We start from the raw sequence: 13,638 nt of genomic DNA, 5'->3' as shown, positions 1-13,638 counted from the left end.
AAGTCCGTCAAATCTGGAGTATATTTGATCCTGATAATATGGATACTTCTGCTGTTGACAAAGTAATGGATGTGTTACGACGAGGCTTTGTTCTTTGGCGACGGTGCTAGCAAAAGGTTGTTGAAGCTTCTCGATCTCTTCAATTAAAGCAATGATGCTGAGCTTGGATTTGACTTAGACTCCTCCGTCTGGATTGTGCGGTTTTACAGGAAGGGCATCGTGCTGTAGTGATATGTTCCAGCTCATCGTTGAACCTTCTGCTTCAATCTTTTGTATAGCAGAAGTGGTGCATAACATTTGCATTTAAATGGTCCTTCAAAGCTCTACTTCTCAGCGACTCATCCATGCTTGGTGACTTCAATGTAAAGAGCCAATATCATACCAACTATTCTAAGGTATTTGCCAAAGGAATTCGTGACCTTGACAACAATTGAAGATGAGTACTCGAGAGCAATGCTAGGCAAGCAGCCATGCAAAGGTTCCGGGCAATCAGTTCCGGATTGAAAGTTTGATTTCAGGTTCCGACTGATTGTTTCCTTTCTCCTTGTCTTGCATGTAAAAGCAAAGGCAAAGGAAAAGACAGGGGAAAAACATGATATGGGATACTCTTGCTTTTGACCCTGATGATATGAGATACTCTTACTCTGGCGTGACTCGTTTGTGGAAGTATTATCCGCCGGGGGGGGGGGGGAAGGGATGCCTTTTTGATTCTTGAGCAAGCAATCTTGTTGGGGATCTGGTTCTCGAGATTCGGAGAGCAGTGCCTCTTCGATTTTTTAGCAAGCAATCTTGTGGGGAGTGCTTTCTCGGATGTGAGGAAAGGTTGGGCATTTTTGCAAGTCTACTTTGCCACGAAGCATAAGGGTTGACACACATACGGATTTTCCAGTTATCAAGCAGTGATGATGTTCCTTTACCTTTGTGGGTAATAGTAGGGTAGTTGGACCTTCAAAATTTACGTGTCTTAACTTTGTCAGGGTTCTTTGGCAAAGTTATCCTTGGTATCCGAGGAACTGATGTCGCGTGTGAAGATTTAATAAATTTTACTCAGGAAAATCTGCTTCTCAAAATTCGGAGAGTGGTGCCTCTTCGATTTTTGAACAAACGGCCATGTTGCCCTTTCTTTTATAAGGGCACCAATTGTGTTCAAAAAGTACGTTCAGAGAGTTAATGCTTGTAGGAATTCCTCCCTTATTTTCGTACTTCTGGGATTTATTGGACCTATTTTTCCTTCATGATTTCTGAAAATGTCTGGCCCATCCGACTGTCGTTTTGACTTGAATGTTGGTGAAGAGATGACTATGTCTTCTCAAGACAACATATGGCTCTCATCCTTCTTATCCCTTACTAGTCCTTTTACTGTTGAGGATTCTACGATGAAGAATGACATGACCGCTACGGTGGTAGCTAAGAATCTTTTCACTCCTAAAGATAACAGACTACTTTCCAGCCGGTCCGATGAGTTGGCTGTTAAGGATTCTCTGGCTTTCAGTGTTCAGTGTGCGGGTTCAGTGTCTAATATAGCTCAACGCCTATTTGCTCGAACCCGCCAAGTTGAATCATTGGAGGCTAAAGTTATAAGTCTCAAACATGATATCAGAGGGCTCAAGCACAAGAATAAACAGTTGCACAGGCTCGCATATAGCTATGCTACAAGTATGAAGAGAAAGCTTGACCAATTACAAGAATTCCAGGGTCAGATTTTAATTGATCATCAGAGGTTTGTGAGTTTGTTCAAAAGACATTTATTGCCTTCGTCCTCTAGGGCTGTACCATGTACTGAAGCTCTAAATGATCAACCTCCGGTGCCTCATCTTTCTGGGGTTCTGCCCAGTACTGAGGCTCCAAGTGATCACCCTCTGGTGCCTCCTATCTCTGGGGCTTTGCCGAGTGAGACTTATCATGAGCAACCTTTGTGAAGGTCTCTTCCTGTTTGTTTGTTTTGATTCATATGTATGCACATATTTGTAATTTATCGAATATATCAATAAATAAGATTTACTTCATTCGACGTGTTGTGTTAAATATACCAAGGCATCCTTCACTAAGTTCTTTAAATTTTTTCTTTTGTTGAAGTTTGCATGTTGAAACTTCGTGGGTGGATCCTGTAGGTTGAAATAGTGCTCCCTTAATTTCCCGAATGAAGAAAACTTCTCAGTTGGGGACTTGAAAAATCCAAGTCACTGAGTAGTCGCGAAACTTTCGAGTACTGAGGTGTAGTAGTATATGGTAGGAGTCCCCCAAGTCTTTGGGCTAGGAGTTGACAAAGGAGGTGTCTTGTGAGTAGCCTAATTGTCAAAATAAGCACATGGCTCATCAATCTACAAATAAATAATTTGTTCAGTTATGTGGTAAGTCACATGTGGCATAGTTAAAGGCAATCACACGACACTAGGCAGCACGTTAAGGTTGCACAAATAAATGCCTAATTAAACATGTGTGATGCGACTAAAATTAGTGAAATCCGAGTTATGGATTTGGAAAGGATTCTTAGCATAATAATCTTAACATGATGAATGTAGGGATAATACACACATATATATACATGAATAAACTACACATATATATACTGCATAACCCTGTATTGTGTATCGTGCCCTAACATTCAAATAATGAAAATAAATGGTTTGATTAGAAGACATCACGTGTTGTGGCATAATCATGTGATAAAATCATTAATCAATATAAATGGTGTAGTGGGTGTAAAGAATGAAGAGGATTTCAGGCGAATGTGATCAGTAGTCATGTATGAAAATAATTATAATAAAATATTTAAATAATGAATATAGTGCTCATGGATGATTAAAGCTAGCAAGACTAAGTCGCGTGTCAGACAAGTGGTCTTGTAATAAACATTAAATAATAATACAAAATATTAATAGACAATGATATTGATAAAACATAATGATGAATTTCTTTCAGGATTTGGATCCTCTCCTGAGCTAATGGAAAGGATCCTCCGGACCAATTATTGTGGGCCGTTGGATTTTTATCCAACGGCTACAATCATTATAACTTTAAAGGGACCCTCTGTTTGTAGTCGTTGGATAAAAATCCAACGGTCCACGATGATTGGTCAGGAGGATCCTCTCCATTAATTCAGGAAATTATCCAAATCCTTTCTTTTAGGCATGGCTGACAATTTCAAAGGGGAATAATAAAGACTTAATAATAAAATAATAACTTATCTTCTTCATGAGTTTTTCCAGGCAATAGGATTGTCTATTGGCCTGTTGATGAAGCTTTTGCATGTCACAGAGGTGTGAGTTGCAGAAGGCCTTCATGTGTGGCTGACTTAGGTGTCATTTGTGATCTGCAAGCTTCGAGGATCCTTGTTGCTGTTGAGGTTCAAAAGTCTGGGATGGATTCAAGTTTTTGTAGCACCTTCACTACTGGTGGATTTCTTGTGCTTTTGTTCACTATTTAAACTTGGAGCTTTGACTTGTTTAAACTATTAGAGCAACTCTAGCGTTGGAGCCCTCCCTCTAGGCTATGCACTATTCAATCCACCTTATGAACAGTAACTGCTCTTAATGAACAGTAATATCCCTGGCAATAGCATTTGCATCTGCACCGTTACACTTCAATAGCCCTAGCAATAGGCAATAAAATATTAGTATTTTTTTTATTTATAAAATAATACAAAATAATTTTAATTGTAATATCGGATAAGATTTTAAATCGTTCTCGTTGCGCCACGTGTCATTATCCGAAGTATTATTAAATAATACAAAATCATTTTATTTGTAATTTCGGATAAGATTTTTAATCGTTGTCGTTGCGCCACTTGTCATAACTCATTATGCCACGTGTCATTATTCGAAAATACAATTATTGGTGATGGATTTCTGATAAGATTATTAACCAATCACGTCGCGTCACGTGTCATAATCTGTTTACAATCTTTGAGGATAGATTTCCTTCAGATTTTTAAGGAATGACGGCATGCCACGTGGCATTATGTACAATCTAATCCTTTCTAAATCCTCCATATAATCCACCATCCATCCTCACAAATCTCACACCAATTTTCTCAAGATCTCTATCATTATTCATAGTTTCTGCTTCCTTCTTCGCAAAAATCTGTATCATTATTCATAGTTTCTGCTTCTTTCTTACAATGTCTTCTTCTTCCTCAAGGATGAACGTGCGAGACATGATGGGGTGTAGAGTGTAGATGGGTGTTGTTCATGTGCACTTCTGGACCGACTGGCACAACTCTAAATTTAGGACAATCTTTGACAATATTCCAACATTCCCACCGGTTGAATGATTTATTTTTGCTTTTGGTTTTGGTAGCATACCAAGCTTGTGCTTGAAGTTCCTACACAATGCGGGTGAAGAAATAATTATAATGAAAATAAGTAACAAATAAATAATATAAACAACATAATTATAATGTAAGTAGGTAACAAATAAATAATACAAACAAATAATTATAATGTAAGTAGGTAACAAATAAATAATACAAACAAATAATTATAATGTAAGTAGGTAACAAATAAATAATACAAACAAATAATTATAATGTAAGTACGTAACAAATAAATAATACAATGTAACAAATAAATAATACAAACAAATAATTATAATGTAAATTTGGGTATCAAATAAATAATATATTGTTACCTGATCCGAGTAATTTTCCTCACTTCGAATATTACTACTAGCTTGTGCCAAGGCGTCTCTCCACGTACTAAACGATTGGCTAAGTAATTTCCAACGACTGGACATCGATTCTTTGGTTCTTTTCCTACCAATTTTCTCAAGATAATTAGTATGAATAAGACTCCACGTTTCTTGCAACTGCATCTCATTACCCGTAAGCGAACTATGAGTAACTTCAACCCAGCTAGTGCACAACGCAACATCTTCAAGAAGCGACCAATTTGTACCTGCATCAGTGGTCATTTTGTTGAAAAAAAAGTGGATTGAAACTTTGAGACAAAGAAAGGAATGTGATTAAAAGTAGTTGAGAAAATATGAAATTGTTGTGTAAGGTAGATGATAATGAGAAGGTATTTATAGAAAAGTAAAAAAAAAAAATTTTAAAAAAATTTCGGATTTTTTTTTAATTTTTTACAATTTTTTTTTAATTTTTATTCAACTAATTAATCTCTGCCGTTGGATATAAAAAAATTTGAATTCCAACACTCCAGATTGTGCCACGTGTCACAACGGTAACTTTTCTTAATTTTAAAACTATTTTTTCTTTTATTTTTTTATTTATAAAGCATATTAATATTCACCGTTGATCTCAGATCGAACGGTGGATATTAAATAAGACTTTTTTTTTACCGTTGAGATCGAACGGACCGTGGGAAGCCACGTGGCTTCCCAACGGTAATTGAAAAAGCACCTTTTTTTTTGTTCTGATTTTGTGTCGGCGACGCGCCCCCACGTGCCTGACAGAAAAAAAATTAAAAATGGCCTGACGCCAGGCTGACGTCAGCGCTAGCATCACATCCACTCGGGCTCTCGGGCTGGCAATTCTCCACGAGCCCAGAGCTCGGGCCTCCACCTCCACTCGGGCTCTCCAATGCTGGAGCCGGTCCACAGGGCCTCGGGTCCCTTTTCTCTCGCCTGCCCCCCGAACAACCAGCAACGCTAGGCTTGCTCTTATAACATGTTTGAAAACATGTATGTGTGTGTGTGTGTGTGTGTAATTGTACGTCCATTTGTGATAGGGACTTTGTGGATGGAGTGGAAGGAAAAGAAAATTGATATTTAAATTTGTTTGTACTTTTTGTTGTGGCACAGATTGCTAAAAACCTTGAGTTTTGTGATTTATTTATTTATTTATTTATTTTTTTTTTTTTTTTTTTTGCGGCAAGGTTTTGTGTTTGGGTATATAGCTTAAATAGTTGAAGCTATTTTTAGGACACATGAACTTGATTTTGTTTCACATTATCTTGATCAAAAGTGTGTAAAGATTTTGACATTTGTAGTTGCTCTCCATTTGGTGAAGCTTTGTAGGTGAAGCTTTGTGGTTGAAGTTTTGTAGGTGAAGCTTTGTGGTTGAAGCTTTGTAGTTGAAGTTTTGTGGTTGAAGGTTGAAGCTTTGTAGGTAAAGCTTTATGGTTGAAGCTTTGTAGGTGAAGCTTTGTGGTCGAAGCTTTGTGGGTGAAGTTTTGTGGTTGAAGTTTTGTTGGTGAAGCTTTATGGTTTAAGCTTTGTAGGTGAAGCTTTGTGTTGGTCACCATAAATTGGTTTTGCTTCACACTATCTTGATCAAGAGTATGTGAGGCTTTTGACATTTGTAGTTGCCCTTCACTTGTTGAAGCTTTTGTTAGCACCATAAATTGGTTTTGCTTCACACTATCTTGATTAAGAGTGTGTGAGGCTTTTGAGATTTGTGGTTGTCCTCCATTTGTTGAAGTTTTTGTTGGTACCATAAGTTGGTTTTGCTTCACACTATCTTGATCAAGAGTGTGTGAAGCTTTTGAGAATTGTAGTTGTCTTCCATTGATGAAGTTGCTGTGTTCCCCCTCCCTTTTGGATTTTTTTTTTTTTTTTTTTTGGATGGGGGGAACTGAAAATTTGAAATTTGAAACTCCCTAGCTTGTGTGGAAGTTTGAAGACTTTCCATTTGGGGATTTCTCATGATTTGAAATTGGATTTTGAAATTCTTTGGTCCTGTTGAACTTATATAAGAAGGATAAGTTTCAACTCTTTACCTTGCCTTCATTTGCTTATTTTGTAGTAATTTTTTAAGACAGAGTGTTCTCTAATTGAGAGGGATTCCAACATTTCTTTGCACCATCTTCAGGTTGGTAGTCTTCTCCACTAGATCGCATGCTTTCATTCTTGTTGAATTGTTTGAGTGTTCATGTATTTGGTTGAGAACATGATGAACTGGTTAAGCTTTTCTTCATGCCCTAGGAACTTCCTTATGTTTTGATCTTTCATGTAGTGATAGAGTTTGTTTCTATTTGTTGTAAATGTCAAAGTCTGGAAGTCCTAGTGATAAGGGCTCCCCTAGCTCTAGCTCTAGGTTTGAGCTTGCAATGTTGAAGTCTTCAGGGCCTTTGTTGGAGTCTTGTACAAAAGAAACGTTGGATGATTTTCACTATCGTCAAACCTTAGCCAATATTGGTTCTTCCTCCTTCATGTCAGTGGGTGAGGGAGTTGTTTTTTGACGCCATTCCCATATTTTGCTCTGAGTTCGTATAGGAGCATTTAGAGAAAAACTTGTTAGATAGCGAAAAGTAGCTTGAGGCTCTAAGGCAGTCATGTAGTATCACTCGTAGTGTAAGAATGCGTTTGGTACATCATGAAGAATTGCCCTCTGAACCGCCCAAGGGTCATGTTATGTTCTATACCCAAATATTATTAACCTTAAGGGTGAAGCTGTCTTTGCACCCGTGGTTGCAATGAATGCTATCTTTCATTGGATATGTGCCTGGGCAACTCAATCCTGATTTTTGGGATACCTTGATCGGGTTTTATATTATTTGGATAGAATGTGGGTTAAGTGAACCTTCCTTCCATCAGTGGCGCTACTGCTATAAGATACGCCTGGTGAAAGCATGCACTGGGTATGCCGAGTGTGCATGTCGGAGTGAAAGAGAGCGTATTGTCTTTGGTAAGAAAAAGGCATACTGCACTTGGAAAAATCGTTGGTGCTTTCTTTATAATAATTGGGAGCATGTTAGGGGTGTCACGCCTGAGCGACGTGTTCCTACTCATTTCCAGACTGTAGGTTGTAATGTATCCATTGTTCGCATTGTTTGCTATTTGTTGTGATTTCTTCTTGTGTCTAACATTTTCCTTCATGCAGTGACGCGAAGCACCAATAAATTTTCTAGACGGGAGTTGGCTGATGTAGAGAAGGTGTTAAAGGTGCCTAAGGAGGATAGAGATTTGGGCAAGCTACGATCTTTGTTTCAAAAGTACAGTTTCCAACCCCTAGTGTCGGAGTGCCAGAGACGAGCAAGTAAGTTGTATCTTTCATTTCGGCCCTTCTTTCTTTTACAAAGTTGCATTCCTTACTTTGATTTTTCTTGTTCAGTGGAGAAAATGAGCAAGAAATGGGGGACTAGCACCAAGAAAAGGAAAACACCCATGTTAGTTCCCGTAAACGACATTTTGTTTCACAAGAAAACTCGTAAGCACCGAGTAAGGCCAGCCTCTAGACCTAAGTCGCAAGATGAGGTCCTCAAGATTACTGCCTCAAAGAAGGTTGAAGTTGAGGCCATCAAGTGTGCTGCTGCCATAGTTGCAGGGGAGGAAAGACGACTGTTGCCTCATCTTCCTACCATCAATCCCATCTTTCCTCTAACCATGGAGTTAACTGACCAAGAAGGTGACCTTAGCTCCAGCCGTAAGAGGAAGTATAAGGAAAAGGTTGGTAACATCCATTGGAAGGATTTGAAAGTTGCCATGCAGGAAAATAGTTTTAGGTATGTCAATAAGTCTAGCAGGATGCCAATCCACTGTTGACGAGCTTGGCGAGCCGCTAGATGAGAACAAATCAGATCGTGACCGGATGATGAGGCTATCTTCTTATGTAAGTGTTACTCTGTCATTTCTTTACTTTCTCCCCTCTTTTTCCTGGTAGTGACGATCATCTTGTCATGTAGGTCATGACCGAGTGCGATGACAGACTACGAGAGGTCGAACGGTATAAGGCAAAGTTTAAAGATAATAAACAGCTTATGAATGACGCCAGAAAAACAAGCAAAGCTTTGGCTGAGGCCATCCGCCTCAAGGATCAAAACTTTGAGAGTTTGAAGAGGCAGAATGGTGAGAACGTGAGGCTCAAGAAATAATTGGATGCGACTGAGAAACATTTGGAGAAAAATATCCTCGAAGTTTCCAAGGTTAAAGGGGAGTTGGATAGTGCCTTGGTTGAGATTTCTGGGTTGAAGAGGAGTATCCCATCTGAGAAGAACGTTACTGTGCATGAGTTATTAGGTTCCCAGGCCTTTCATGATGCCTTTAGACCTCACTGCATCTGGGCGGCTAATTTTGAGAAAGGGAAATGGATGGCCATCCTTGAACGTTACGATAATAGAAGTGTTATCCGAAAGTACCATGATGAGATGGATGAGTACCGACAAAGAGGTGAAACCTTCGTCCTCACATTTGATGCTAATAGTGAAGATGACTCTGATAATGAAGCTAGTGTCGGTGAGCAATCTCGGGAAAGTGAGGATGGTTCTTGAGATACCGAGAATGGTGGCGATGACGATGCGGTTGAAACGCAGAGTGATATTGTCAGGGGTTCGGCCTTAGATGAGGATGACTCATAGTGCCTTATTTTTCTGCATGTATTCTGAATGTACTAGTTTGTTGTTTGTGTGGCACGTGCCATGTTGTAAGCCTGAAGGTTGCTTGTTTATGTATGTTTATGACTTTGTATTGTGCACTTTGATGTTAATTGCCAAGTATTTGTACTATCATTGATGAATGTTTGGCTATGTTTGAATAAATCCCTCATTTGGATATAATTCATTACTTGGGTATGATTGAACGAATACCCCATGGAGCTGTTCGTTTATTTGTATAGTCTTGTTGACATATACTTAGACTTTATTTCATGTTGGAAGCATTCGTATTGAAGCTTCAAACCTGAGCGTTTCAGTGATACGGATGTAAGGGAGTTAGGACCAAGTTGTCTAAATCACCTCTTTATTGAATTGATGTCAAATGGCCTTTATTACATAGGATGCCGAATGGCTGTAGCTCAACACTTGTACAATTTAAGTCTACTTGTAATAATACTTCAAGTGATCAGCGTTCCATGGATGGCCAATGGTCTTGCTATCAGAGCTTCTGAGCTTGTAGAGCTAGGGTGACTGATGCCAATAACTTCAAACGGTCCATCCAATTTGGGCTGAGCATGCTTTCACTCGGGACTCTGTTGTAGAGTAGTATTTTCTTCAATACCCAGTCCCCCACTTTGAAAGAGCGGGGTTTAACCCTTGAGTCATAGAAGTTATAGATGCGCTGCTTGTAGGCGACATTCCTCAAGTGAGCCTGGTTTCTATGTTCCTCGACTAGATCCAAGTTGATGGTGAGTTGTTTGTCATTTTCACTTTTTATGTAGTTCTGGACTCGGAACGTTGCTTGTTTAAGCTCAACTGGGACAACGGCCTATGTACCAAAGGCAAGTGAGAATGGAGTTTCTCCTATTAAAGTCCGATATAAAGTACAGTATGACCAAAAAACTTGGGGTACAAATTCTGGCCAACAGCCTTTAGCCTTATCCAAGCTGGTTTTCAAAGTGCGCTTGATTATTTTGTTGATGGCCTCGACTTGTCCATTAAATTGGGGATGAGCTGGGGAGGCAAAACATAAGTTGATGTTAAACTTAGAGCAGAACATCTTGAACTTCTTATTGTCGAACTGTCGCCCATTGTCAGTGACTATCGTATTGGGAATGCTGAATTTGCAAATGATGTTTTTCTATACGAAATCTTCTATTTTTACCGTGGTAATGGTTACCAAGGGTTCTACTTCGACCCACTTTGTGAAGTAGTCAACTGCAATGATTGCATAACGGACCTTGCCCTTCCCTGCAGGCATTGGGCCGATCAAATCAAGTCCCCATTGGGCGAAGGGCCAAGGGCTGATTATAGGAGTAAGAGGCTCGGGAGGGAATGATGAATATTTGCGTAGCGTTGACACTTATCACATGAGCGGGATATTCTGATGGCATCTTGGTAGAGTGTTGGTTAGTAATACCCTTGGCTAAAAGCCTTGTGTGCTAGGGATCGAGATCCAACATGATCTCCGCAGACTCCTTCATGTATTTCCCGACGGACAATTTTCGCTTCCGCATGTGTGAGGCACCGTAAGTATGGTAGGTTAAAACCTCACTTGTAAAGTTGGTCATTAATGATCAGGTAGCGAGTAAACTTGTATCGAATCTACTTAGCTTGGACTTTATCATTTGGGAAGGTGCTATGAACAAGGAATTTATAAATCGGGGTGATCCAATTATCCCCCTGTTGCAAGTTGCACACTTCTGCGACCATAGTGTTTGGTGCTGCCAACAATTCGACATGAATTTTTCTCCCAATCTTGTCTTCCATTATTGAGGCGAGGCGAGCCAAAGCATCAGCATGACCGTTTACCTCTCAAGGGACTTAGGTGATCTGGTAGTGGAAGTGCTTGAGCAAAAGCTGCATTTACGTAAGATACGCTGCAATGGAGTTATCCTTAACGTCAAAGTTGTTCGTAACATGGTTAACCACCAATTGGGAGTCACTGAAGATATCAATTTGTTTAACTCCAAGGTGTTTAGCCAAACGTAAGCCTGTTAAAAGGGTCTCATACTCGGCCTCATTGTTTGACGCCTTGAATTTGAAGTGAAGAGCATACTCCATTACCACTTTGTCGGGGGTAGTCAGGACTAATCTTGCTCCACAACCCTGTTGGTTGGATGAGCCGGAGTCCATACTGAGAGTGTTGGTTCTACCTTCCAAGCTTTCAGGGGTAACAAAGTCACTGCCTCAGGTGCAGGAGAAATGTCAATAGGATAAGTGAATTCGGCAATGAAATCTGCAACTGTTTGGCCCTTCTCAGCTGGTTTTTGGTGGTAGGAAATGTCAAACTCGCCCAGTACTATCGCCCATTTGATCATTCGCCCCGAAGTGTTAGGACTCTGAAGTATTTGTCAAATGGGGTGATTGGTAAGCACGATGATGGAGTCTGCTTGGAAGTAGGGGCGAAGTTTCCGAGCGGACATGACTAATGCTATAGCTAATTTCTCAATGTTGGAGTATCGTGTATCCGCATCTTATAGAGCATTGCTAGCGTAGTAGACAGGTCGTTCGATACTACCATTCCTTCGAATGAGGACGGAACTAACTGCTAAAGCCGAGACAGACAGATAGACAATTAAGGTGTCACCAACTTCAGGTTTGGAGGGTAGAAGGGCTTTACTCATGTACTCTTTGAGGTTCTTAAATGTTTCGGCACATTCATCAGTCCACGTAATGTACTTCTTACTTCCCTCAAGTGCTCTAAAAAAAGGAGTGCATTTGTCTGTGGCCTTAGAGATGAACCTGGTTAAGGCTGCCACCTTGCCAGTAAGGCTCGGGATGTCTTTTGAAGTTACCGGTTCTTTCATGTCAATGATTGCTTTGATCTTCTCGGGGTTAGCTTCAATGCCTCGTTGGCTAATCATGAAGCCCAAGAATTTTCCAGAGCCCACGCCGAAGGTGTATTTGTTGGGCTTTAACCTCATTTGATACTTCTTTAGGATAGAGAAGGTTTCAGACAGGTTGGTGATGTGTTGGTCAGCGTGTTTGCTTTTGACTAACATATCATCAACATAAACTTCCACGCTCTTCCCAATATGTTCAGCGAACATCGAGTTGACTAATCTCTGATAAGTCACCCCTGCATTCTTTAGGTCGAATAGCATGACTTTATAGCAATATAGTCATCTGTCAGTAGTAAAGGCCGTGTGTTCTTAGTCCGAAAGGTTCATGAGGATTTGGTTGTACCCTGAGTAAGCATCCATGAAGCTCAAGAATTCACACCCTGATGTAGAGTCTATAAGTCTATCAATGAGAGGAAGGGGAAAGTTATCCTTCGGGCATCCCTTACTTAAGTCGGTGTAGTTAACACATATTCTCCACAAGATCTTTTGAAGTAAGAGACTTTCTTTGGTCGGATTTTTCTTAACAAGGACCACATTTGCTACCCACATTGGATAATTGACTTCACGGACGAAGCCTATACTTTTGAGTTTTTCAATTTCTGCCTTTATTGCCTCGTATCGTTCAGCATCATAAGATCTTTGTTTCTGTCTCACCGGCTTGGTCTTGGGATCAATACTCAAATGATGATAAATGATATCAGGAGAAATGTTTGGCATGTCTTCGTATGACCAGGCGAAGATTTCAGTGTTCTTTTGCAAAAAAAAAAAAAAAAATCAATGTCAACCAAAGGGGTGGTGACAAAGTGGTGCCAATCTTCACTATGCGGTCTGGATAATCTTTTGAGATAGAGACTTTCTTCAACTCTTCAGCATGTTGTGCTTGCTGGGTGAAAGAATCATCTCGAGGATCGTCGGGTTGACTGTTACCACCGTGAAGATCCAAGTTGGCTTTGTTCAAGCTGGTCTTTATAACTTGGTCATGTATAATAAGTGTTTCTTTGGGCACAAGCAAGTGTTGTTGCTTGACTAAAGTGTTGTAACATGATCGTGCACTAAGTTGATCTCCTTTGATGTAACCGTTACCATAGAGGGTTGAAAATTTCATCAACAACATATGTGTGGATACCATGGCCTCGAGACCATTGATGTCCGTGCGCCCAAAGATGACATTGTATGTCGTTAGGCAGTCAACCACCAGGAAGTTAGTGGTGATAGTGGCTATGTAAGCGCTTGTACCGATGGTGAAGGGTAAATGCACGCTTCCTAAAGGTTGCACGACATCATCGGAATAGCTTATCAGAGGAGAAACTAAGTGATCGAGCAAGTGTTCAGCTATATTAAGTGCCCTGAAAGCTTCAGCAAACATGATAGTGACCGAAGCCCCCGTGTCTACCAGGATTCATCGTACATCAAAGTTGGTTATGTGAGCCTCCACGATCAGTGGGTCGTTGTGAGGGTGGGTGATACCTCTTTCTTCCTCAGGGTAGAAACATATTAGGTCCCAGTTAGGCTTTTAATACTTG

The 13,638-nt window shown here is 40.1% G+C and overlaps 2 protein-coding genes and 1 pseudogene across 2 annotated transcripts; 2 read left to right on the top strand and 1 right to left on the bottom strand.

The window, feature by feature from the left end:
* Nucleotides 1-1,247: 1,247 nt before the first annotated feature.
* LOC148695922 (uncharacterized) lies at nucleotides 1,248-1,919 on the top strand. Its single transcript, XM_088697432.1, has one exon. The coding sequence runs from the start codon at nucleotides 1,248-1,250 to the stop codon at nucleotides 1,917-1,919; it is 672 nt and encodes a 223-aa protein (XP_088553558.1).
* A 6,097-nt stretch (nucleotides 1,920-8,016) lies between these two features.
* On the top strand, nucleotides 8,017-8,560 carry LOC148695921 (uncharacterized; annotated as a pseudogene).
* A 3,864-nt stretch (nucleotides 8,561-12,424) lies between these two features.
* Nucleotides 12,425-13,481, bottom strand: LOC137734421 (uncharacterized). The gene is made up of 2 exons (XM_068473695.1): nucleotides 12,969-13,481; nucleotides 12,425-12,865 (listed from the first exon to the last, which is right to left on the bottom strand). Exons 1-2 carry the CDS (start codon nucleotides 13,479-13,481, stop codon nucleotides 12,425-12,427), a joined length of 954 nt encoding a protein of 317 aa, XP_068329796.1.
* Between the last annotated feature and the right edge of the window lie 157 nt (nucleotides 13,482-13,638).

The sequence above is a fragment of the Pyrus communis genome, chromosome 7 (genome assembly GCF_041283825.1).
Source record: "Pyrus communis isolate YQ-2024b chromosome 7, ASM4128382v1, whole genome shotgun sequence".
Classification (NCBI taxonomy): Eukaryota; Viridiplantae; Streptophyta; class Magnoliopsida; order Rosales; family Rosaceae; genus Pyrus; species Pyrus communis.
Note: the sequence above shows the minus strand (reverse complement) of the source record. Positions and strands in the feature narration are given on the sequence as shown.

What these genes read in the sequence shown, in the direction of transcription:
- LOC148695922 (XM_088697432.1), top strand. Translation starts at nt 1,248, where the DNA reads ATGTCTGGCCCATCCGACTGTCGTTTTGACTTGAATGTTGGTGAAGAG.
- LOC137734421 (XM_068473695.1), bottom strand. Translation starts at nt 13,481, where the DNA reads ATGTTTGCTGAAGCTTTCAGGGCACTTAATATAGCTGAACACTTGCTC. An exon ending in ATGCTGAAGAGTTGAAGAAA is followed by an intron (nt 12,866 to 12,968) that starts GTCTCTATCTCA and finishes TTTTTGCAAAAG; the next exon opens with AACACTGAAATCTTCGCCTG.